Source organism: Panonychus citri, unplaced genomic scaffold, assembly GCF_014898815.1.
Source record: "Panonychus citri isolate SS breed McGregor unplaced genomic scaffold, ASM1489881v1 Contig00007, whole genome shotgun sequence".
Lineage (NCBI taxonomy): Eukaryota > Metazoa > Arthropoda > Arachnida > Trombidiformes > Tetranychidae > Panonychus > Panonychus citri.
The window spans coordinates 26,985-53,227 of NW_026515412.1; the positions used below are offsets into that span (position 1 = coordinate 26,985).

The 26,243-nt window shown below is 31.6% G+C and overlaps 3 protein-coding genes and 1 long non-coding RNA gene across 4 annotated transcripts; 1 reads left to right on the top strand and 3 right to left on the bottom strand.

The window, feature by feature from the left end:
* The first annotated feature begins 64 nt into the window (after positions 1–64).
* LOC128389003 (uncharacterized) lies at positions 65–760 on the top strand. Its single transcript, XR_008325387.1, has 3 exons — positions 65–243; positions 344–543; positions 623–760. It is a non-coding gene; the product is annotated as an uncharacterized LOC128389003 (long non-coding RNA).
* A 6,657-nt stretch (positions 761–7,417) lies between these two features.
* On the bottom strand, positions 7,418–9,303 carry LOC128388961 (DNA ligase 1-like). The gene is made up of 5 exons (XM_053348442.1): positions 9,176–9,303; positions 9,052–9,111; positions 8,758–8,990; positions 8,456–8,690; positions 7,418–8,397 (listed from the first exon to the last, which is right to left on the bottom strand). Exons 1-5 carry the CDS (start codon positions 9,246–9,248, stop codon positions 7,706–7,708), a joined length of 1,293 nt encoding a protein of 430 aa, XP_053204417.1. The 5' UTR covers positions 9,249–9,303; the 3' UTR covers positions 7,418–7,705.
* Positions 9,304–17,621: 8,318 nt separating this feature from the next.
* On the bottom strand, positions 17,622–20,611 carry LOC128389066 (nudC domain-containing protein 1-like). The gene is made up of 3 exons (XM_053348577.1): positions 20,159–20,611; positions 19,192–20,079; positions 17,622–19,130 (listed from the first exon to the last, which is right to left on the bottom strand). Exons 2-3 carry the CDS (start codon positions 19,596–19,598, stop codon positions 17,678–17,680), a joined length of 1,860 nt encoding a protein of 619 aa, XP_053204552.1. The 5' UTR covers positions 19,599–20,079; positions 20,159–20,611; the 3' UTR covers positions 17,622–17,677.
* On the bottom strand, positions 19,969–20,452 carry LOC128389074 (cystatin-like). The gene is made up of 2 exons (XM_053348587.1): positions 20,159–20,452; positions 19,969–20,079 (listed from the first exon to the last, which is right to left on the bottom strand). The coding sequence occupies exons 1-2, from the start codon at positions 20,450–20,452 to the stop codon at positions 19,969–19,971; spliced, it is 405 nt and encodes a 134-aa protein (XP_053204562.1).
* Positions 20,612–26,243: the final 5,632 nt, after the last annotated feature.

Here is a 26,243-nt window from a genome sequence, read left to right on the forward strand (position 1 = left end):
TACAATGTATCATTTTCTAGTCTATTTCTCTTTTCCATCTTTTTCCATCTCTTTACAGCTCCAGAAGAATTAGTCGAGTTACACATTAAACTTCTCAGAAAAAGACGTAAATATATTCAACGGGACAAATGGGAAAGAGCATTAGTTAAATTTATCTCAGAATATTCTAATGTCGATGCTTAAGAACTCGAAAGATATGGATACAAAAATGTCAATCTCGGTATCAGACTCGCTGCTTTCAAGGTGAGATTTTAAGCCTTTTTCGTCTCTTTAATTTGGTTATCTGACAATTTATGTGACAAAATTTTTATACCTACTGTTTCACTGTTACTCGTTATTTTAGAATCTCCTTGAAGCTCAATTTGATTACAATGCCAAATTTAAAACCGGTATCAATGCTATGGAAGCTCAATCTCTCCGTTTGGCTCCCATAGGAAGGGATATTCATGGTAACCAATATTGGTTTCAACTTGATTCTGAATTTTGTTTAAGACTTTACCGCGAAGAGCCGGATGATGAAAAGTCTTGGATTCTTATTTGCAAGTAAGTTTGAATAGCTTTTGATGTTTAATTGGAACCATTAATTTATTATTCTTTTCTTTTCTTTTTTCTTTTTCTTCAGAAACAAAGTTGATCTCGAGTTTTTAATCTCAAGCCTACAAACACAAACTCTTGACCAACTTAAAGATTCTGCACCAACGGCCGATACGGAGCATAAGGTCCACTTTCTCATTCGACCATAAGCTTATTCCCATTGAAGAATTGAATTGAATTTAACCGATTAAATTAAAGATGAAGTGACATTATCTCATGATAATCATCATTGCCCTCAGTACATCGAGAAAAGAACAGCAATGGACATTCGAAAATACTAAACTGAAAATAAGAACCAAAGATGCAATAGATAATCCAGATAATAGAAAAATTGAAGGAGTAACAAGATAATGGAGAGTTATGGGCTCAAATGAAGGGTCGATTTCGAATTCTCTATTAATACATGAAAATGGTGGTTTGTCGATTTTCAAGCATCTAAATCTGATTTTGTACATAATTCGATTATATATAAGTCCAGCTTCGAAGCTTTGATAGCTTCGATCAGTTATAATTTTGTTTATTATCGGCTGATTTTTTTTATTTATTAGAAAAATCGATTTTGATTTGTATAATGGGCTATTAGATATATGATATGATATAGAGTGTATCTAAAGATCCATCCAAACAGCCAGAATTTTTAACTATTTCCAGAGATGGTTGGTGGTTTATTTCGACCGCTTGGTCAAGCTGCGAAACAGATATTTTTTTCTCAATAGAATCCAGGGTGATTAATTTAGGTGAAAGTTCCCTCGCAGTTGGATGGGGGTCGTTTTGTAAATCGGATAAGCATAGAGAAGTTTCTGGAGCGAAAGGTTTATAATCGTACTTGATAATATCCTCAAGTGTCTCTAATTTCAAGTAATTTATTTGAGCTACTAATCCAGTTTTCAATGACGATGATAATAGTGTACCAAACAATAACAATGAGATCATGAAAAGAACCGAAACTTGAAATGATCCTGGAATGAGAATCAGCGGATTGAAATTCTGAAGCAAAATACATTCGATCTGCATCCAGATAACATCAATAATATTGGTTGATGGTGTTTTTTGTTTAATGGCCAAGACGAAAATAAATGGGAAAATACTGAAAAGGGACAATAATGATAACCAGAACCATGGACCAAATTCAAATATAAATCCAAAGAAAGTTGAATAATCGACATTGACTTTCAATTTATTCTTGTAACCCAAATAACAACCATCTTCACCATCCGTCGAAGCCGTTGTCAAATTAATACCAACACAGTCCAAAGTACTTAAAGGTGTTGGTAAGATAAAATCGACATCACCCACTTGAAGATTGTGTATCGTTTGAGTACATATTCCGTTGTCTGAACATTTAGATCCGATTCGACTATCGATAGGTATATATGTTAAATGAATCTTATTGAAAATAGATGCTAATATCTCTAAAACGTAAGGAGCAAAAATACCTTCAATTGTATTAGATTTTGTTAGATACCAATATGGAATATAATCCCAAGAACCGACTCTTATCGTAACGTTCATAATTGTAATCGATTGTCAATCAATATTATAATAGCACTGGATAGTAACTCAACGATAAAAACTTAAAAACTCAAAATCTGTTAAGAATTACTTTTAATACATGTATTTTTTAAATTTCATTCTAAAAAATGATAACATCAAAGCGTCGATTGTCAAAGCTATTTGATCAATGTAAGTTCGTATGTATATTTTGTCTTCGTGGGTCCATCTCTCAATTCATTAGGTATATTTAATGAATATTGTGTATTAAATTTTGGAATAATATATCAAGTGGATTCATTAATTTTATAGTTTATAAATATATTATTTTATATTTTAATTTTCGTAAGTAATTAACTAATAGTTTTTACTTTGATTGATAAATTGATAATATCATTTGTCATTAAATATACAAAATTTGCTTGATACTCTCCATAAATTATTCAACTCGCTATCGGTTTTGACAACTTAAATCGTTTCACTAGTCAAAAGTAGAGATTTTCATATCTCAAAGTAATTATAATTATTAATACTTTGGAATCAATATATTAATATTAATATCAATATTTTAAATATTGATCTTGATAAACTATGAAGGGTAAATAGGTAAATGTTTTGCCAATAGTTAATGTAAGAAATCTTTATATTAATTTCAAATTGGCGATGTTGATTATATACACTCATAATCTTTGACTCGAAATCCAAAAATGAAAATTCAGATTGCCATTCTCTAGGTAATCAATTTCACTTATTATTTCATATATTTTGATTGACCTGAGGTCAATCAAGTCGATTTTAGCCAATTTAAAAGGTCCGATTTTGACCAAAATCGTCAAAAATTAAGTTAATTAATTCAACAATTAAAAAAATTTTAATTGACGCACTAATTGTTGATTATCATTGTTGATAGTCGACTTAATCATTTAGTCAAAAAAATTAAATTAAAATCTTTTAGAATCATTGAGATGATTAAAATCAAAGATTCGATAATCAAAAACGGACACTAATTATTACTCAACCTAATAATTAACATTACATAGCGATCAACTCGTCAAAAGTTTAAGGACGAAAGGCTTTTTGGGTCTAACTTTTTGGTGAAAGGGTCAATTTTATTTTTTTTGGATAGTCCATTGTTCAAGGTTATACAAAAATACGAATTTAAGGTTCGATTTATCATTATTTCGTTTTTTGGCCTTAAAAATGACCCTCAACAGGAAAAAATCAACAAAAATCTAATGCATAACTTTGAACATTCGAAAATATTAAACTGAAAACCATAATTAAAGATGCAATAGATAATCCAGATAGTAGAAAAATGAATGGAGTAACCAGATAATGGAATGTTATTGGCTCGAATGAAGGGTCGATTTCGAAGTCTCTATTCATGCATGAGAATGGTACTTTGTCGATTTTCAAGCATCTCAATCTGATTTTGTACATGATTCGATTATATATAAGTCCAGCTTCGAAACTTTGATAGCTTCGATTGATTATAATTTTGTTGATTGTTGGTTCGTTATTCTTGTTTATCAAAAACTAGATCTCGATTTGTAGACCGGCCAGTTAGATATGTGGAATGGTTCATGATTTTTTGCTAAGAGTTCGTTCAAACAGCCAAAACTTTTCACTACTCCAAGTGCAGGTTGATAGTTTATCTCAACAGATTGATCTTCTCTTGGCATCACATAGGTTTTCTCAAAAGAGTCTAAAAGTGTCACTTTAGACAAAATTTTGCGCGCCATTGGAGATTTATCGTTCTGAATATCAGGTAAACATTGAGAAATTTCTTGTATGAGTGGTTTATAACCATACTTGATAATGTCTTCAAATGTCTCTAATTTCAAGTAATTTATTTGAGCTACTAAACCAGTTTTCAATGACGATGATAATAGTGTACCAAATAATAACAATGAGAACATGAAAAGAACCGAAACTTGAAATGATCCTGGAATGAAAATCAGCGGATTGAAATTCTGAAACAAAATACATTCGATTTGCATCCAGATAACATCAAAAATATTGATTGATTGTGTTTTGCTTTTAATTGCCAAAAACAAACTGATTGGAAAAATACCAAGAAGAAACAATAATGATAACCAGAACCATGGACCAAATTCAAATATGAATCCAAAGAAAGTTGAATAATCGACATTGACTTTCAATTTCTTCTTGTAACCCAAATAACAACCATCTTCACCATCCGTCGAAGCCGTTGTCAAATTAATACCAACACAGTCCAAAGTACTTAAAGGTGTTGGTAAGATAAAATCGACATCACCAACTTGAAGATTGTGTATCGCTTGGGTACATATTCCGTTGGCTGGACATTTAGATCCTATTCGACTATCTATCGCTACAAATGTCAGATTGATCCCATTCAAAGTTGACGATAACGTCTCTAAAACGAAAGGTGCTAGAATACCTTTAATGGTATTAGATTTCGTCAAGTACCAATAAGGCTTATAATCCCAAGCACCGACTCTTATTGTAAAGACCATTGTAATATTTTCGAAATAATATTATTGTATCTTTGAATCTAATGTCAGTGGTAAAAGTTATTAAGTGAATGTGATTGTCTTTTTCTATCTGTAGATATTTTTTCCATGGGCTCATCTTCCAAGTCATTAAAAACTAATCTATCGATATAACAAATCTCAGAATATGTATCATGCACGAAATTGATTGTATTTAGAAAATATAGGGAAATATTTTTGCACTCTAGTTGATGAATTTATTATTTTTTGGCTACTATCAAGCTCTTACATGGATACATTGTACTAATTAGAAGTTTAAAACTTTAATATACCAAATCAAATGTAATGATATTGATAAACTTTTAGCTGAATAGCCATGCGAACTTACAAAATTTATTTAGGATCTTATTCATTAGTTACAAAACATTAGCTGTATCATTAAAGTTCTTATCAAATTAATTCTGAGAAACTAAAATGGTAATTATCAATACCCTTCCTTTCATAGAGTAATTTTATGAATGTTGATGATGATCCCAATTAGAATTGGTGTCTATAATCTTTCGCAGTTTTGGTCACTATCAAATTACAATAGTATTGAAGGTCCATTGTCTCCTTACCTTCTAGAGATATTATCATCAACGTTCAATGGTCTTAATCTGACATTCGTACCAATCCAAGATGCAATTGGAGGTAAATGTTTCACAAATGGTTCATGTACGAAATCTTTACATTACCTTCAAATTGGTGATGTCGATTATATACTCGCAACATCTCTTAGTGATTTAGACAGTATTGGTATTAATTTGACATCTGCATCAATCGCAGATGAAGCTGGATGTTATTTAGGACATAAAAAGGAGCTAAAATTTAACACTATTCACTCGACATTTTTTGACTTTGTATCTGTATTTGGTCCTTGGTTCTGGTTAACGATATTCTTTCTGATGAGTATCCTAATAAGTATCCTTTACTTTAAGACCAAGCGATCATCCCCATCAATACATATTAGAGACATTTTATGGTCACATTTCGAGCTAATTTCCTGTCAAAATTTAAACTCAACGATTTCATCTCTCAATTCATCTCAATCCCTTTCGCTTATTCTATTTACAATTCTTTTAACTATTGGAATATTTTTTTCTTGTTCATTAAAAACTGATCTAGTAAATTATGTGGATTATTTGCAATTAGAGACACTCGAAGATATTATAAAATATGATTATAATCCTTTTGTCCAAGACACATCTCAATGCTTGATAGAGATTCGAAATGACCCGCGTCAGATATCTCGCACGATCTCAGAAAAATTGTCTGTTTTTAAATGGGACCAAGATAATCATATATATAATTATATCTCGCAGAAAAAGTTTGTAGAGATAAACTTCAGACCGATTCTAGAACTAACTAAAAGCTACATTTGCGTGTCTCAAAGTAAAGATCAACAAAAAGAGCCATATGATGTATCTGATGTTTCGATGTTCAAATCCATTTATATTTTCCTAATCAACAAACAAAAACGTAAAAGTTTTAGTCGAATTATATTTCGACGGAGCTATCGTGCATTTGAAGGAGGTCTTATGTACAATCGAATCGTATATCAAGTACGAATGAAATGTTTTGATCTTCATCGAGCACCTTTAACATGTTTGAATCATGAAAACCAAGTCCAAACTTTAGTCACACCGATAGAATTGAGTTATCATTCAATTTCATTCATTTTTCTGTTATCAGGTATGTTCATCTCGTTCGGTGTCATGTTGTTCGATATTTAGTAAATATAATCATTCTTCTAGATTATCTAAAAGTGATGGATTAACAGGAATTCTAATTGCTTTCATTGGTTTTTTACTTTCACAATTTCATCTCGCGAATGATTGAAGAGAATACAAGTGCATCAAATCATCATCATGTTTAATCATTTATTTTATTAATTGTACACAATTCCCATCATATGACAAGTCCGACAATGTAATCTATTATTGTCAGTGACTCTCAGCTTTCAAGCGTTTTATGAAACAAATCTGTTAATATAACGTAATTACCCTGTACATTAAAGTGTGAAGGAAAAACTTTATTACAATTGTAAAATCAGAAACAAGAAAAACAGAATACAAAGTTTATCAATCCCTACGACAAAGGTCCCAGAGAAAATTGGAAAATATTTCTTGGTCTAAATAGATCGGACATAAGTATTAGACACATTCTATTACCATCTAAACATTTACCACTGGATGATGGACTTCGATCACATTAACGGAAAAATCAACTTTACGATTCAATTAATTGTGCCATCAATTGACAAGAAAACAAATCTACATGTATACCCGGGAATAAAAAAAGCCCATTAAACGCAAGTTAAATGCTTTAATGCAAACGCCATAATTATTCATGTTTTGAATGTAATTAATAGCATAAAATATTGGTAAATAGCATCAAAATTTAGTTGAATATGTCAATATTTGATGTTTCACGCGTAGATTTCTTCAGATTTCGTGTTTTCAGTAATGACCAGATAAATAAAATAAGTGTGAATATGTACGGAAAAAGTGAGTCGGAGCATTTAAAAACTTTAATTCATGCATGAAAATTAATTTCAATTTTCTGAATTTGAGTCGAATTAATCATATTTCATCAAAATAAGCATGATTTCATTGCAAGAATATTTAAAATAAATGGTCAAAACAAGAGAATCATGGTTGGTATTGCTTAAACTTTTTTAATTTGAAAATAAAGAAAATTTTAGACTTGTAACATAAATGAAACTTAACATTTATACTCTTATTGCGGTATTTTTGCACATATCGTAGATGAAGAGGATACGTTTAGTTAATGTTTGATATAATAATAATTAGTTTTGAAGTTGTAAATGAATAAAAAAATTGGATATTTGATAATTTTTGATATGAATGATGAATTTCATGTATGAAAAATATTTGTTGATTGGATTTCATGTAAGAATTGGATATGAAATATTTGAAAATTAACATTTTGAACTTTGCAGATAAATTTTTGGATAGAGATCATGTATGGAAATGTTTTAGGATTAGATTTCATGAGAGAATTTTAAATTTGAGGGATTAGGTGTTAACATTTTGTACTCTGGATTCAGAATGAACAGTTATTATCATATATGGCGCTTGTATTATTCAGGTGATGGTTCTTTTGATAGCAGTGAAATCATCATCTGATTCTGGATCTGGCATGTTGTTTATGCATATAGTTGCGGCTGACAATGGCAGATCTGATAAACTTTGATCTTTCATGGATGAATGATACTTGCTAACGTATTTTACTTGAGTTTGATCCAAATTTATCGTCATTGGTATTCCAAGTTCACGCTGCTTTTGAGCTAAGAGCTCGCGCTGAGCTTTAAGTCTCAACTCTTCTTCTAAAAGTTCTTTCTGTTTTCTTGTATGTTCAGCTCTTTCAAAAGCTTTCCGCTGATTTTCATCCATGATAGTGCCACTTTCAGTTTGTCTTTGTTTTTCTTGTTCATCTTGTTTTTCTTTTTCACATCTTTTCTCTTCTTGTAGTTTCTTTTCCTCTTCATCCTTTTGCCTCTTTTTATGCTCTTTTTGCAGTTTTCGCATATTTTCTTCCTCTTCTTTTTCTTTTCTTTCTTTTTCCCTGGACCGCTCTTCACTTGTAGATACTTGGTTTTGCACCTCACTTTCACTTTTATCTTCATTTTCATCCATGACGAAGTTTGTTTCATTTATGGGAAGATCTAAATCCCATGGTGATCTGATATCTCTGGTAGCCTGGTTGATAGCGTCTTGTACGAACCATTTCCAATTGTTTCCGTCAAGAAACTTTCTTGTAAACACTTTCAAACAGTCTGAAAAAGAAAAACAAGTGAGAATCATGTATGCAAATCGAATGATAGCGAAATTTACCTCTGAGCCGCTGTTCTTCATATTGTGGTAACTCATTACATCTATCTTTTTTCCTGTTTGTTGTTTTCGGGCCAACTAAATAGCGAGAAATAAAGTTTCTACTCCATAACAATCGGCCGATTTCAGTTGCAAGTTTACGTGGCTTTACAATGGAACCAAAATAAATATCTTTCAACTTTGACAATCTTTCCTTGGTCAGGTCATTTACTTTGAAATTTCTGACAGTTTTTCTCCACTGTTCATGCATGGAAAAACAATATTATTAGTTTGTTGCCTGACTTTCATGCGTGAAAACTACTTACCCCATCATTTTCACGTTTCTTTTTGATTGCCTCTACAATTTCATCTTCTGCGATTTTCTTTGAATCTTTTGGCATTTTTTCTTCTTTTACGTTTTTTCCTAACTTTTTCTCGATTTTTTCAACTGATTTCAATATTTTATACATGATTTTTCTGTTTTGTGATAGTTCTTTGAGTATCTGGTCATCTGAATTGGTATCTTTTTTCCTACTTTTGCTTTTCGAAACACTTTCATCTATGAAAAATGAATGAGAAAAAAAAGAATTACGAATTGACCATAAATTTTGAAAACATACCTGAATCATAATCTGAAGATGAGGACGCAATTGAATAAGTAGACGGAGAACTCTCTGAATCTAATAAAAGAATCATGATTAATAAAAAAAAGTAAAATTCAGGCAACAAATGAATAAAATTTACCTGATGATAATTGCTCTGTTTCCAACTTCCGCTTCTTTGCATGAGATACTTTTGCATTTTTAACTTTTGCCATTTTAAACTGATATTCACGAATGTTTTGAACAAGATTGTCACAAATTAACAAAAATACTATCACAATTTTATTGTTGACAAAACTAATTAACAAATTTAATAAATGAATTTATAATTAAACAAAATAAATCAATATGAAAATGGCGACTTCCGATTTCTTTTGATTGATTTCAAGAAAGGAACACATGTTTTTTGCGCATGCTTAGTAGTGATATTGATCTGCGCATGACTGATAAACATACATGAATAATTCATTCATGTATGATAATAAAGAAAGTAAGGTTATTCCGATATTAACGCCAATACATGGATGAAATTAACCAGTTCATATTTTCATCCATGAGTTTTCAATTTATTACTGATTTTCATTCAAAAAATCATCGTTGACATCGGAATCGTTTGTGGTTTTTGTCTTAGTGACTTTTTGTATCTTTCGTTTCTCGTCAATTGGTTAACAACATCACGTACCAACACTCTCCAGATCGCGTTTTCGTTATATTTATTTGTAATTTTCTTCAGAATATCTATGAATCATGCAATTATTATTAGTTTCAGTCATGAACTAGCGTTGATTTAGTTAAACATTTACCTCTTAGCTTAGTTTCCTCTTCATTTGGAATATATTGATTTCTTTCATGCGTGTGTGATGATCTTAACACTGGACCGAGTAAATGTTTAGAACGATATTCCTCGTCCCAAAGTAATTCGGCAATTTTCCTTGGAGGTCCTGTTGCATTGTGTGGCAAATCGCATAGAAACTGTCTGATTTTGGTCATTTTTTCATCATCAACACCATTCACTGTGAATGTTCTGGTACTTCTGACCCACTTATGAAAGAAAGAAAACTTTATTTTCCATGGATGAAATTGTATCTACTTACTTGTCGATCAGATCTCCGTTTCATGATCTTTTCTTCTATGAGTTTTTCCATTTCTTTTTTCCCCTGGCGACTATCATGAATGTTAGTTGTACTTGATTGAAAATTCACAGATCCATCATTCATAACTCTATCAAGCTTTTCATTAACAAACTCGAGTGTTTTGGTGTTTTCACTTATTTTTTTTGAAATCTCAGTCATGAAACGTAAAATTTCATTCATGAAATTTGGGTCACTCTGGGTTTGTTGTTGGGTTATTCCTTGACTACGAAGTTCACGGATGTCATCAATAAGGCGCTTTCCTTAATATATATAAGAACATTATAAAAAACAAATATTGGTGATAAAAACAATGATACTCACTTTGTCGTGGAATCGATACATTAGATGACTGAGAACTTTCAGTGTCAGAATCTTGTATGAAAATAAAAAGACAACGGTTACATTCATGTAATTAACATTATAAAACTTATCTCACCTATTAAAGAGGGCTGTTTCCGTTTCCGTCTTTGCATTATTAGATTAAATTCAACACAATCAAGTCAATTTTTCACTCAAAAATCAATTTATTTTAATGTTTATGTTAAATTATCTCAACTGGAAATTAAATTCAAGATCCGTTTAAGATAATTTTATCTCAGTGTTTATCAAACTCTTATCAAAATGTCCAGTTATGATAAGAGATACAAATTTTTAAAGTTTTTTCGAGATTCCATGCATGAATCATCTTCTGACAGTGAAAACTCAGTGCAAGAAAATGACTACCAGGAAGATTTATCATTTAATTGTGCAAGTTCAGACCATGATCATGAATGTAATTCATTATTTGATGATGAAGTTGAATTAAATGAGACACCTGTCAACGAATTGAAAGATAAAGTCGTTTATGTGACAATTATGAAAATATTAATGACTTCAGGATTATCAGCTAAAAAACGTGAAACTATTTATCAACTAATACGCTTCGTTGAGAAATCACAAATGGAAAAAGAATTACCGAAAACATTCAAAAAGTTACGCAAAGTTATAGATGTGGAGCCAATGGATTACTTGTGTAAGAAATTTTGCTCAAAGGAAAATGACTTCATAGAAAATGATGAAGATTCATGTATGGAAACACATGGTGATTTATTCGTTTTCAATATGAAAAAAACTTTAGAGCTCCTTCTCAGAAGAAATTATGAAATTCTACAGAGTGTTTCATGTATGAAACAACCATTTACCCAATCTGATTTCTATCGAAAGCTATGGTCTGACTTTGAGGAAGATGTTGATTTTAAAGTAACACTTATCATCAACAATGATGATGCACGATTAACTAAATCAACTAAGACGTTCATCACACCTTTGTCTTTTCAATTGGCTGAACTTCCAATGAAACATAGATGTAACTCAAGAAACATTGGTCTTTCTGCTTTCTGGTGTGGCGAAGCTAAAATTTCACATGAACAACTTTGGCAACACGGTTTCATGCATGAATTGCAAGGTTTATTAGACAGAGTTAATCATTTCATGTACGAGCAATTAGAGTACACATATGCAGTAAAAGTGGGCCTGATAGTAATGGATAGTGTAGCGAAAGCCAAATCGCTAAATATAAAACAATTCAATGGCTTTTTTGGCTGTCCATATTGCTTTGAGCCTGGAAAGACTGTCATAATCAATGATAGATCACGTAAACATGTTTATCCATATAAAGATCCGTCTGAATTCATTATGAGAACTCATGATTCATACATGACTAATGCAAGAAAAGCGGTTAGACATAATCGTCCAGTTAAAGGAATCAAAGGCCCTACAATCCTTACGCGAGTAATTGACTTGCCATCCCAGGTACCCATCGATTGGATGCACTGTGTTTTACTAGGAGTTTTTAAGCAACTTCTATCAACCAAGCCGTTCTGCGACAAAAAAGTAATTGAAAACACTTCGAGAAAACTCAAAAGTATAAATTTCCCGCATGATTTTAAGCGAAAACCTGATACCTTGTATGAATTGAAGCTGTTTAAAGCAAGTGTGTTCAAAATATGGCTTTTTCTCTTACCACCATTGTTCAAACATGAATTATCGTCCGAATATTTAATTCTCTTATTGACTCTTTCAGTTGGAGTAAAAACACTTTGCAAAGAAAGAGTCAATCTGCATGATATCAGGCTTTCTCACACACTTCTCAATGCTTACATTTTGACACACCAAGAAGTCTTTTCACTTTCATCTATGAATCCCAATCTTCATTTCTTGCAACATTTATCATCCATGGCTGCAGAATTAGGGCCAATCACAAATTTTTCTGCGTTTCCATTTGAAGGATTCATATATGAATTGAAAAAACCAATAAATGGGACTAGAGGATTCGGTCAACAAATAGTAAATGCATATATAGATCAGAAGCAAAGAGAACATTTTGATTCATACATGGAATTTAACAGTAGCAAAATTCCAGAAAGTCTTCATAGAAGAATCACAGGTTATTCATGTTTGATAGATGAATTGACTCAATATACAGAAAATGATCAAATGAGGATAAGACTGCTGAATTCGAGAGATATTTCACCTACACAAAGTAATATCTATTATACCACGAGTAGATTAAGGTATAAAAATTGTGTTTATCATGCTCGAGATTACAAGAAAAAAAGAAAATCAGCTAGTTTTATTGTATCTTTCACGGATGAACATGATCAAAAACAGTTTGGAACAATCGAAAAATTTATCATTTCTGATAATGATTCAATTAACCTCAGTGACTGCTTTGCTATTGTGAAAACATACAAAAAACATAAGCGACCGAGTTTAACAACATCTGAAAATCCATCGTCCGCTCTATTAACTTCAATTATCCCTACATTGTCAGACATGTACCCTCTTGTTTCTTCTCAAGAAATTACCAATGTAATACATGTTTGCCAAATTAATTGTAAAATCATTTTAATTCCAGTCACTGATCAGCCGAATAATTTTTGGGTGTCAGAAATCGATTTCAATTTTGAGCATAATTAAAAGCTACTTCTCATTCATGAATTCCAAGTTTTCCTTGAACTATTTTACCTTCAACGCGTATGTGTAAGCTTGAAAATTGTACATTTCTATTCTTTTTCATATATGAATTTCTACAGAATTGTGAGGAAAAATACATGAAAGATTGAAAAATTTTCAAAGCATTAAACTCAATTCAAATCCCGTTTCATATTATGTATCAAGCATTCAGAAATGTGTCTTAATACGTTAATATTCAAACGGCGTTTAATGTGACTTTCTGTTACCCGGGTAATCAAACCTTTCACATGCCCAATACTTGGCTGTTTAATTTTGTATAAGTTAATAATTCTTCCAGATTACAAATAAAATTCATAGATTAACAGGTCGAGTTATTTTCATCTCTTTACAGCTCCAGAAGAAATGTTCGAGTTACACATTAAACTTTTCAGAAAAAGACATAATAAATTCAACGGGACAAATGGGAAAGAGAATTAGTTAAATTTATCTCAGAATATTCTAATGTCCATGCTATGGAAGCTCAATCTCTCCGTTTGGCTCCCATAGGAAGGGATATTCATGGTAACCAATATTGGTTTCAACTTGATTCTGAATTTTGTTTAAGACTTTACCGCGAAGAGCCGGATGATGAAAAGTCTTGGATTCTTATTTGCAAGTAAGTTTGAATAGCTCTCGGTGTTTAATTGTAACCATTAATTTATTTTTCTTTTCTTTTGTTTTCTTCAGAACCAAAGTTGATCTCGAGTTTTTAATCTCAAGCCTACAAACACAAACTCTTGACCAACTTAAAGATTCTGTACCAACGAGCGCTACGGAGCATACAAGAGAAAATGATGATAGAAATTTCATTTTTCCAATCAACAGTATAAAAGATGAACAATATGAAAAAGAAAGGTCCACTTTCTCATTCGACCAAAATTCCCACTGAAGAATTGAAAAGTGAAAACTCTAGTGAATTAACTGATTACATTAGAGATGAAGTGACATTATCTCATGATAATCATCATTGCACCCAAAGCATCGTGAAAAGTTAATCATTCGAAAATATTAAGCTGAAAATCAGAACCAAAGATGCAATAGATAATCCAGATAATAGAAAAATTGAAGGAGTAACAAGATAATGGAAAGTTATTGGCTCGAACGAAGGGTCGATTTCGAATTCTCTATTCATACATGAGAATGGTAGCTTGTCGATTTTCAAGCATCCCAGTCTGATTTTGTACATAATTGGATTAAATATAAGTCCAGCTTCGAAACTTTGATAGCTTCGATCAGTTATAATCTTGTTTATTGTCGGCTGATTTTGCTTATTTATTAGAAAAATCGATTTTGATTTGTATATTGGGCTATCAGATATATGGTATGATATAGAATGTGTGTCAAAAGATCAATCCAAACAACCCGTCATTTTAACTGCTTCTAAAGCTGGTCGGTAGTTTATTTCGACCGCTTGGTCGAGCTGTGAAACAGAAAATGTTTTCTCAAGTGAATCCAGAATGGTTAATTTAGATGAAATTTCCCTTGCACTTGGATGAGGATCGTTTTGTGTATCGGATAAACATTGAGAAGTTTCTTGAACAAAAGGTTTATAATCGTACTTGATAATATCCTCAAATGTCTCTAATTTCAAATAATCTATTTGAGCTACTAATCCGGTTTTCAATGATGATGATAGTAATATACCACACAATAACAATGAGAACATGAAAAGAGCCGAAACTTGAAATGATCCTGGAATGAGAATCAGCGGATTGAAATTCTGAAGCAAAATACATTCGATCTGCATCCAGATAACATCAATAATATTGGTTGATTGTGTTTTGTGTTTAATGGTCAAGACGAAAATAAATGGGAAAATACTGAAGAGGGACAATAATGATAACCAGAACCATGGACCAAATTCAAATATAAATCCAAAGAAAGTTGAATAATCGACATTGACTTTCAATTTCTTCTTGTAGCCCAAATAACAACCATCTTCAATTTCAATAGCAGCGGTGGTCAGGTTAGTACCAATACTGTCCAAAGCGCTCAAAGGTGTTGGTAAGATAAAATCGACATCACCAACTTGAAGATTGTGTATCGCTTGAGTACATATTCCGTTGTCTGAACATTTAGATCCGATTCGACTATCGATAGGTACATATGTTTGATGAATCTTATGTAAAATGGATGCTACCATCTCTAAAACGTAAGGAGCAAAAATACCTTCAATTGTATTAGATTTTGTTAGATACCAATAAGGAATATAATCCCAAGCACCGACTCTTATCGTAACGTTCATAATTGTAATCGATTCTAAATCAATATTAGAACTGGATAGTAGCGCAAAACTATTCACCTTAGTAATTTTAAAGTTTCATTCTAAATCACGTTAATATCAAAGTGACGACAATCAAAGCTATTTCAGTAATGTATTGATGCTATCAATAGTTTAGTTGAAAGTTCGTATTTATTATTAATACATTTTGTCTTCCAAATTACATTTTTATTCGTGGGTCCATCTCTTAGGTCATTAAGAAATATTTTATAAATTAATTTTTGGAATATATCATTCAAGTTTTCAACTGGATTGTATTCATTAATCTTATTTAGAGTAATTAACTAATAGTTTTGTACTTAGATTGATAAATTGATAGTATCATTTGTCATCAAATGTCCAAAATTTGATTGATATTCTCCATATATTATTCAGTTTCGGTTATATCGGTTTTGATAACTTATATTGTATCACTATTAGTGATTCACTAATCAAAAGTAGCAACTATCAAAGTAATTAAATATTGATCTTGATAAACTTTTATTTAGCTAAAAGTTTGTTATAGTGCGAAAGAAACTTGCTAATTAGAAATTTTGTAATTAACTAGTATTAAAAAAATTAGATGAATCAATCAGTATTGTATCAATTTTTCATTCAATAAATTTAGAAAACGAGATATAGTAAGTGTCATTAAATTTTAACAAGTTAAGTGGTATGAGTTTAATTAAAAAGATTTTCTAATGATTCCACTTAGAATTGATGTTTACAATAATGCGAAATTTTTGACATTATCCAATTCAAACACTATTAACGGTTCTGCGGCTCCTTATCTTCTAGAGATATTATCATCAACGTTCAATGGACTAAATATGACATTCGTACCAATCCAAGATCCAATTGGAGGTAAATGTTTCGCCAATGGTTCATGTACAAAATCTTTACATTACCTTCAAATTGGTGATGTCGATTATATACTCGCAACATCTCTTAATGATTTGGATAGTATTGGTACTAATTTGACATCTGCATCAATCGCAGATGAAGCTGGATGTTATTTAGGACATAAAAAGGAGCTAAAATTTAACACTATTCACTCGACATTTTTTGACTTTGTATCTGTATTTGGTCCTTGGTTCTGGTTAACGATATTCTTTCTGATGAGTATCCTAATAAGTATCCTTTACTTCAAGACCAAGCGATCATCCCCATCAATACATATTAGTGAAATTTTATGGTCACATTTCGAGCTAATTTCCTGTCAAAATTTAAACTCAACGATTTCATCTCTCAATTTATCTCAATCCCTTTCGCTTATTCTATTTACAATTCTTTTAACTATTGGAATATTTTTTTCTTGTTCATTAAAAACTGATCTAGTAAATTATGTTGATTATTTACAATTAGAGACACTTGAAGATATTATAAGATATGATTATAATCCTTTTGTCCAAGAAATATCTCAATGAAGGAATGAAATTCAAAACGACCAGCATCAAATCTCTCGCACGATCTCAGAAAAATTATCTGTTTTCAAATGGGAAGATAAAAGCATATCTGACTTGTATCGATACATTAATAATAGTATTTCCCGGAAAAGGTTAGTGGAATTAAACTTCCAACCGATTTTAAAAATAGTTAAAAATTATGGTTGCAAACATGGGAGCAAATATGAACTAGCTGAGCCATATGATATATCTCAAGTCCCTTTGTTCAAATCAAGATATATTTTCCTGATCAACAAACCGAAACGGCCAAGCATCAGTCGAATGATATTTCAACGGAGCTATCGTGCATTTGAAGGAGGTCTTATGTACAATCGGATCGTCTATCAAGTAAGATTGAAATGCTTTGGTCTTCATCGAGCACCTTTAACATGTTTGAATCATGAAAACCAAGTCCAAACTTTAGTCAATTGAAATTGAGTTATCACTCAATTTCATTCCTTTTTCTATTATCAGGTATATTCATCTCGTTTGGTGTCATGTTGTTCAATATTCAGTAAATATAATTATTCTTCTAGATTATCTAAAAGTCTTGGATTAACAGGAATTCTAATTGCTTTCATTGGTTCTTTACTCTCACAATTTCATCTCTCGAATGATTGAAGAGAATACAAGTGCATCGAATCATCATCATGTTTACTTGTGTTTATTTGATCAATTGTACATAATTCCCATAATATGACAAGTCCAACAATCTAACCTATTCTTGTCAATGACTTGATTTTGGAAACAAATCTGTTAATATAACGTGCTCGCCCTGTACATTGAAATGTCAAGGAGAAACTTTATTAAAATCAGAAATCGATTTTGATTGAAATTAACTTTTTGGGACTAAGAATCAATAGAAGATCTTTGAATGCAACTGAGCCTAGAACTTGAATTAACTCGCGTCCAAGATTGATGACCTTTTGTTTGGCGATTTTAGGTCTGACACCTTTCTTTCGGTTAACTACTCCATCGGAAGGAGCCGGTTGTTTGTAAATGTAGACATGATTATTTGAATCAACAATGAAAGAATAATCAAAATCAAGTGAACAGTTAAAAAATCTTTTCGATTCCTTGGAAGCTTGAACATAACCCAAGGCTGAAAATGTAGCGATATGTTCAATATGAAATCGAGATCCTTTAACCTTTGGTTGCCAAATACAAGCATCAACATCATGTCGCAGTGAGAAACAGGGTAATAAACGATTGTCCAGTTTACGACTAAATAACCATTGATGTCCAGTAAGATAAGATTGATGAGTGATAATATGTCGATGACAATTAATACGGTAAAGAGTTAAATCTTCAGCAACTTCATCACATTGTTCATTACCAAAGATTGAAGGAATATCACTTGATTCATTTATCTCGGAGTAGCGAACAATCAATGAATTCAACCCTTCTAACGTTCTTAATTGTTCACTTTCAATTGGTAAATGAGATCCTTGTTCTTTTCCTTTAAACAGCTGATCCCAAATTTGATTCTTATTCTTTTTGATTAGATATATTTCGATAATGGGAATGTCATCTTTCCTCAATCTTTCATATTTCCAGCAACTTAATTCTTTGTCGATTTGTGCCCAAAGAGTTTCCTTAAAGACTGTTTCTCCTTTTACTCGAATTTCAATCTCATCGATTCCCAAAGTAACTTCTATGTGTTTCACTTGAATATCCAGAGGAAATTTGAAATTAACTGTTAACTCTTTTTCATCCTGAAAATAGAAATAAATATTTTCTCTCTCATCGTCTTTGTCCATCTCATCTTGACCATCACAATTTGCTGCTGGTTTATCAAGAGAGTCAAATGTTAATCGGAATGGATTTGGAGATACAATTGTCATGAACAATACTCCATTTTTATCAGTATCAACACCGATATATGATGGGTAAGATGGTCCAGTTAATTGTTGAAATCTCTCAATTGTCCAGTTTGATGATCCATTTGTGTCCATCTTTTGATTAGCTAAATGTAAACAATTCAATCGACATTCAAATTTTTCTTGATCATTTTTTTCAACTGTAAGGATAATCACTTTCAATTTATCTGAATCATCTCTTGAATGGAAATTACTGTCAATTAATTTAGCAGGACAAGTTAATTGTTTGGCTAATTGATCTCCATTCTTCCAGCATAATCCAAATGAAGCTTCATGGGACAAATTGATTGTTTTAACAACAGTCCAATTGTGAGCCTGTATTTGTCGGTGGCCAGTGGAAACAATCAACAAGGATAAATGTCCATCAGCTTGACCAACAGTTGAGCTTAAATGAGAAGCACAATTAAAATACCAATCAATAAACTAAACCATCTTAATTAACTTACCATGTAGAAACCAGAATCAAAACAAACTCTTCAGATGGGAATGATAATGTTACCATACATTCATTGGCTTGGTAATTGTTGGTTGGTACTTTGAATACACAAACCGGTGGATTAATCAAATTACTCGATTGATCAATTTCAACACTTAAGACATTAAGTTGATTGTCAACATAATAACACTCTGATTGTAGACCATTAAAAGGATCAGTGAACAAACAATTGAAATCATTTGAAAAAGCGGAAAAATGGAGGAAACTGTAAAGTTGTTTATCGGGTAAAGTAAATTCACTGGCAGAATTTGGCAAATCAATAGATTGTTGATTAACCTCTTGATTAGCTAAATAGTAAGTCTCAAATTTTGGGTCAATTAAAGCCCTGTTAACATCTAATTTAATTGTTTCTGTCATGATGATGATTAGATGGAAACATTAACAGTTAACTTTGTTAAACAAAGTTTGTTTACTAAATTCAAACAGAAAAATCTAGTTACCAAGGCAACCGAGTAGAAATTGTTTCTAATTTAAATTTTGATTGTGACGCTTCATTTTCCTTTAATTGTTGAAAAGTTTTCACAATTCATCCAATCTGAATTGGCTCAGAATTCAATTTTCACCGATATCATGATATGGACGTTTGTAGTTATATAATAGAAAATGAAAACAAAGTAATTTCAACGAGCAAAGTTTAACTTTATTATTGAAAATTTACTCTGATTACACTTAAAGTATCAGAATATCAATTACATGTAATTTGATTAACTGTTTATCATCGAGAATATCAAACGGGTGCAATGGTTGGTGCTTGTGTTAGTTTACAATCGCCTCGGGTGATTTCAACTTGGTTATTTAGTGGTACTAAGATTCTGTAAGTACATTCCTCTGGAATTGTCTGTTAACAATTAAATTGAGTCAAATAAAATAAATTTTGTGATGAACATTTTGTTTAATTAGGTAGATAATTAACTTACGTTTGCTGATAAATTACAAGTTTTTCCGGTAATATTGGACTTGGCACAATCGGTGAAACCAACGATAAAAGTGATCTCATAATTAGATCCAGCGACAACTTGAGCTTGAGCATTTTGAATTCTAACTAATTTCTTATAATTAGCGCTGTTGGAAATTTGATTGTGATATTCAACAGCCTTGGAGGTTAAATTAACTACCTGAGGATCATCTATAGACACGGGGAAGAAACCACCGGGCACAAAACAATTGGCTGCACCAATAAGACACAAAGCGATAATGATAATATTTTTCATTCTAAATGAATAAAGTTTCAACAAAGAGTATAAGTTAATTGTTACTAGTAAATTGATTGATAATTAAGTAGCTTTTGGTAATATTAACAGGTAAATATAAAGGGTTTACTTTATCAGTCAATCAGTGAGTTTTGCGTTTAGTAAACTCTTATTGCGATATTATAACGAGAGAGTTTTGTTTGTCTCGTCAATCATAAAGGTAAATTACCTTGATTAATTAACCTTGATTAACTAATCATCGATGGTAACACATCAAGTATTGGAAATTTCAAGTGATCGGATGATCAATTAAGACGAAACCAAACAGTTTTTACACTTGAAAACATATCGAATTGATAATTATTGTCAACAACTATTATTAATAGTATCATGTTGTTGATTCTTTATTAAATTATCACCATTGACTCAAAAATGTTTGTTAGTCATTCTAGTCTCGTTATTGCTATTCAGAAAAGAAAATAAAACTTATTTAAACATGCATCTTGGAATGAAAGATGAATGATTATTACTCAATTCTTAGCCTTTTCGAACCTTTCTGAATGACAATGATGCATAAGATAAACACTTAGATTAAGGATAAAAAACGACGGATAAATTATACTGTCTCAATTACTATGAGACTCGAGATATTAAATATACGAGTTAATGAATATGAGCAATTCTCAGTTGTGTTTTTGAGAGGTCAAGGTAATTGAGAATCTCGAGAACGGGTTTTCAACAAAAAGAAACTGAAAGTCAATGTCGATTATTCAAATTTCTTTGCGTTCAAATCTGAATTTTGTACTGGTAATTTTTCCTTCCCTCAGTATTTTCGTCTTTACAGTCAAACAACAGTTACCATGTTGATGTGTGAAGGAAGACAAAGAAGACAAATAAATAAAGGAGACACTTCGAGCTTTGTCTGAGGAATAATTCTGATTACAGAACAATTAGAAAAATACAGGGCTATTCAACTATCACTCGGCAACCATGATCCCTAGAAACTCAAAACTTGAATGAAATGCTCGATTGAAAGACCGAGGGCCTTGATCCAAGATCATTGAAATCATTTAGTTCCTGGATTATTATATTAATATTGTTGGTTTTAGTTGGAAAAACACAATTAAATCTAATTAAAACTGTTAATCAAATTAACTCTTCTTCTTGTTATAAGAAGGAAACACTCAGATCTAAACAAAGAAAATGAAAAATACACTAAGAGATGTTATCTCTTCAATTGTCATCAACTAAAGACAAGGTTTATTAGTTTGGGTTCGGTTTAAATACTGTGGATTGGTCGTTACAAAGATTTGAATCAAATGACCCAATTGGTCAATATTTGGGTTTGGTTATTTTTGGCGGTTGAAAGTGTTGTTTGTGTGTGTGTACGTGAGAGAGATGAGAGGAGATGAAGAGAAAGAAGATAAGATGAGAGAGAGTAACGTGAGTGACAGTTTGGGGCACAAAAGAAAAGAATAAGTAAAATGGTAAAACTTAGTTTACCCTTTGTCGGTCAGCTAATGGGCAGGGATGGTCATTAGTTGGTTGATCATCTCAATAATTATTGGTAATTATAATAATAATAATAATATAAAATAATAATTAGGTTAGAAAGAAAGAGATGAAAGTAATTAAGAAAAAATGATTAACTTAATTGTTGGGAATCGACCAAATGTTAAGGCTCATATCTCAGAGACTAATCAACTCATATTAATGATTAGTATGTTGGTCGATTCTATGTTTAATTGTCTTTCTAACGATACCCTATTCATGTCTTAATTGTAATGATTTCATCAAAATTATCGTGTGTGCGAAAAGTTTACTTGAAGCTAAATTATTAATGAAAATTTAAGGTTTTTGGTTAATTGCTCGAGAACCAAATGATCAATCAATTATCTTAATATACGAATCGATTGCAATTAATGAGCTCTACAAGATGATTACATTACAACAAGTGAAAAGCTAATGGGCGCGAAAAGATGGCGACAAACTAATGAGTTCCCATGTTAAGTGAATGGGAGAAAATCGAAAAGTTAAAAACGTTTAAATTAATATAATAAACGATTAAATTGTTAATAATTAAGCTTAAATAAGCGCGAATTAAGCTTATATAACCAACACTTCCCCTTGCACCAAACGTAACTCAATTAATATTTAAAAAGTCACAACACTTTCTTAATGAAGGTGAACACAAACACTTTGTTAGCATATCAGCAGGTTGTTTATCGGTGGGGATGAACTGAACTTTTATCTCTCCTCTTTCCTGATGATCTCTGATGAAGTGGTAACGGACATCGATGTGTTTGGTCCTCTTATGAAAAACTGAATTTTTTGTTAATTTGATTGCTCCTTGGTTGTCACTCATTATCTTTACTGGAGAATCAATTGGAACTTTTAACTCTTTCATTAATTGACGATACCAAATAACGTCTTTAAGACAATCAGCGATAGCAACATATTCAGCTTCGGTTGTCGACTGAGCGACACTTCGTTGTAACCTCGAAGCCCATGAAATTGGTGAGTTGCCAAGAGTAACACAAAAACCAGAGGTCGACTTCCTGGTATCAATATCGGCGGCATAATCAGCATCACAGTAGCCAATTAACTGTAAATTTGAAGTCGTGGCTGAATAGGTTATCCCACAATTAATTGTTCCTTTTAAATAACGAAAAATTCGTTTGATTGCTTTCCAGTGACTTTCGTCGTAGCAGCAATTAAATTGGCTCGATTTATTTACCATGAATGTAATATCTGGTCGACTGATGATCGACAAGTACAAGAGAGCACCAACAGCTTCTTGATATGGAAAATTAGTATCAGGTGGTTGATTTGATGATGATAGTTTATGATTAGTATCACCTGGTGTTGATAACGGTTTACACTGATCCATTTTGAATCTTTTTAAAAGATCATTAATGTAACTTGATTGTTTAATCTTAATTGTTGATTTATCATCACTCTGATGTATTTCCATCCCAACGAAAACTTTAGGGGGATGAACTTTAACTTCAAAAGTTTCTTTTAGTTTATTAATTAACCTTGTTAATTGTTGTTGATTATTACTCGCAATCAAACCATCGTCAACATATACAACACAAATTGTTATTCCATCATTAAAATTAACAAAGCAACATTTATCAGCATCACATTGGTGAAAATTTAAGGTTTTGAAGAAATTGTTTACCTTCTCGTTCCACTGACGAGGTGCTTGTTTTAAGCCGTAAAGACCTTTTTTCAATTTTAAAACTCGATTGGTTCCATCTTCGAATCCGGGTGGTTGAGCCATGTAAATTTCTTCATTTAATTCACCATAAAGAAAAGCTGTTTTAATATCGAACTGCAGTAGCTCCATTTTATAAGCAGTAGCAATTGCTAGAATAGCTCGAATCGTATCATAACGAGCAACGGGACTAAAAGTTTCGAAGTAATCGATTCCCGCCTTTTGCGAAAAACCTTTGGCTACAAGTCGAGCCTTGTAATGGTCAACTGTACCGTCCAAATTTCTTTTAATACGATAAACCCAACGACATGATATTGATCTTTTCCCTTCAGGTAAATCCATTAACTCATAAGTATCGTTGCTTTTAATTGAAGACATTTCATCTTTCATCGCATTTATCCAATCAACATTATCAGGTGAATTAATTGCTTCTTCATAATTAACAGGTTCACAATTAGTAACTATTGATTGAAATACAACATTTTTTATCCAATCATTTAAGTCAACATCATCAGGTGGATGTTCATAAATTTCAGTTGTTTCACTACAATTATCATCAAAATCAATTTCTTTTTCATTTTCATCAATTGAACACTTTTCTTCCAGATCAATTGGTTCATCATCAACAATTTCATCTATCATTTTCTCAGCATCATAATCATCATCTATGAATTTAATATTAGCTGTAACATTAACTTTGTTTGTTACAGGGTCATAGACACGGAAATTGTTACTCGTTTTAGTGTAACCAACGAAGATACACTTTTTGGCTTTCGGATCCCACTTCTTCCGGAAACTATCGGGAATTTTGATCCAACAGATACTACCAAAGGGTCGAAGGTGAGTAAATTTTGCTTTTTCTTTTGTGAACATTTCAAGGGGAGTCAATTTGCGTTGACCTTTACTCGGAATCATATTCAGCACATATACAGCAGTAGCCATTGCTTCTGCCCAAAGGAATTTAGGTAAGTTATTAGCTAACAACATTGATCTAGCTAATTCGGTGATAGTTCGATTCTCTCTCTCAATACGACCATTTTGTTCTGGTGTATAAGGTGCACTCAGCTCATGTGTAATATTATTATTGTTAAATAAAATTTTTACTCTAGAATCGATAAACTCTTTACCATTATCAGTTCTGATAATCTTCACCTTGTTTCCAGTCATTTTCTGTGAAGTTTTCAAATGAATCAGATTTAAATCGTTGAAAATAAACACCTCTAAATGAACTTCGTTCATCTTTAATAACTAATGCTAATTTACTTCCATTCAGTGATGGTTCACTCATTGGTCCCTGTAAATCACAATGTAAAGCTTGACCAACTTCAACCTCTCTCGGTGTTACCGATTTAAATGATTTCTTAATCATCTTACCCTTAATACAACCTTCACAGGTAAACTCACTTGGCTCATAATCCAACTTAATCTTCGGTAAGATTCCATCTTTCGACATTTGGATTATCTTATAAACATTAACATGAGCTAACTTCTTATGCCAAGAACTCAAAGTATCAACTTTGGCAACATTAACAACATTTTCATCAATTTCTCTTAATTTAATCATCAATTTAAAAGTATTACCAAATTTCTGAGCAACAATTACGATCTTATCAGTTTTAATATCGAAAATTACTGTTGATTTTGGGGTTGATTTCAAACCGAAACCTTTAGTTACAGTTTGTCCCCATGAAAACAAATTGAAGTTCCCAAGTTTAGGAACAAACAAAACGTTTTCTAATTTACATGGAATCCATTGTAATCCATTATAACAATCAACTAACACATCACCTTTCGCTTGTCAATTGAATTGGTTCATCTAAATAACTAAAATTAGTTAAGCAATTAATATTACCGGTAAGGTGATAAGAAGACCCGGTATCGAGAAGCCACTGATCACAATTAACTTTTTCTTCCTTAATTGTTAAAGAAAAATTATCACTCTTTTCATTTGAATCTTCATCAACTTTTTCATTAACATTATTAGCATAATAAGATCTGTTAGATTTACCTTGATTGTTACAATTATTATTACTTTGATTGTTGTTGTAATTGTTGTTGCTATTGAACTTGTTGAAATGTTTCTTGTGGTGATTTTGTTTTTGATTATTATTATTATTATTAACTGAACTGTTCATGTTGTTACCGTTGTTACTATTGCTACTATTATCATTAGTATTATTATTCTGGTTGAAATTATTTCTGTTTCTATTTCGTCGACATCTATTGGCTAGATGATTTTTACCACCACAAATGTAACATCTCTTACCATGAAACTTTCTATTCATATTTTTACTCACAAGAGCTTCACCATGTTTTGGTTCATTTTCATTTTGATTTCTTTTCTCATTGATCATTAATTGAGTTTTCAAATTACCTAAAGTAATTTTTTGACCTGCAGTAATCGCTATTTCAATAGCTTGTCTGAATGATTGGAAACAATTGGGAAGATCATCTAAAACTTTAACCATGAGCGAGTTATCATCAACATTAATTCCTAAATCTTTCATCTGTTTAACTGTTGATTCGAGTTCAGCAAAATAACCACTAACTGAATGTGCCGAAGTAAATCTGAGATCGGTCAACTTACGTCTT

Excerpts from the sequence above, each read along its gene's own strand:
- LOC128388961 (XM_053348442.1), bottom strand. The coding sequence starts at position 9,248 with ATGGCAAAAGTTAAAAATGCAAAAGTATCTCATGCAAAGAAGCGGAAG. Across the intron at positions 8,991-9,051 it reads ATCTTCAGATTATGATTCAG|ATGAAAGTGTTTCGAAAAGC; the intron begins GTATGTTTTCAA and ends CATTTTTCATAG. Across the intron at positions 8,691-8,757 it reads AGAAACGTGAAAATGATGGG|TGGAGAAAAACTGTCAGAAA; the intron begins GTAAGTAGTTTT and ends ATGCATGAACAG.
- LOC128389066 (XM_053348577.1), bottom strand. The coding sequence starts at position 19,598 with ATGACAGAAACAATTAAATTAGATGTTAACAGGGCTTTAATTGACCCA. Across the intron at positions 19,131-19,191 it reads TTGATTCTGGTTTCTACATG|CTCAACTGTTGGTCAAGCTG; the intron begins GTAAGTTAATTA and ends TTCTCATTTAAG.
- LOC128389074 (XM_053348587.1), bottom strand. The coding sequence starts at position 20,452 with ATGAAAAATATTATCATTATCGCTTTGTGTCTTATTGGTGCAGCCAAT. Across the intron at positions 20,080-20,158 it reads CTTGTAATTTATCAGCAAAC|ACAATTCCAGAGGAATGTAC; the intron begins GTAAGTTAATTA and ends AATTGTTAACAG.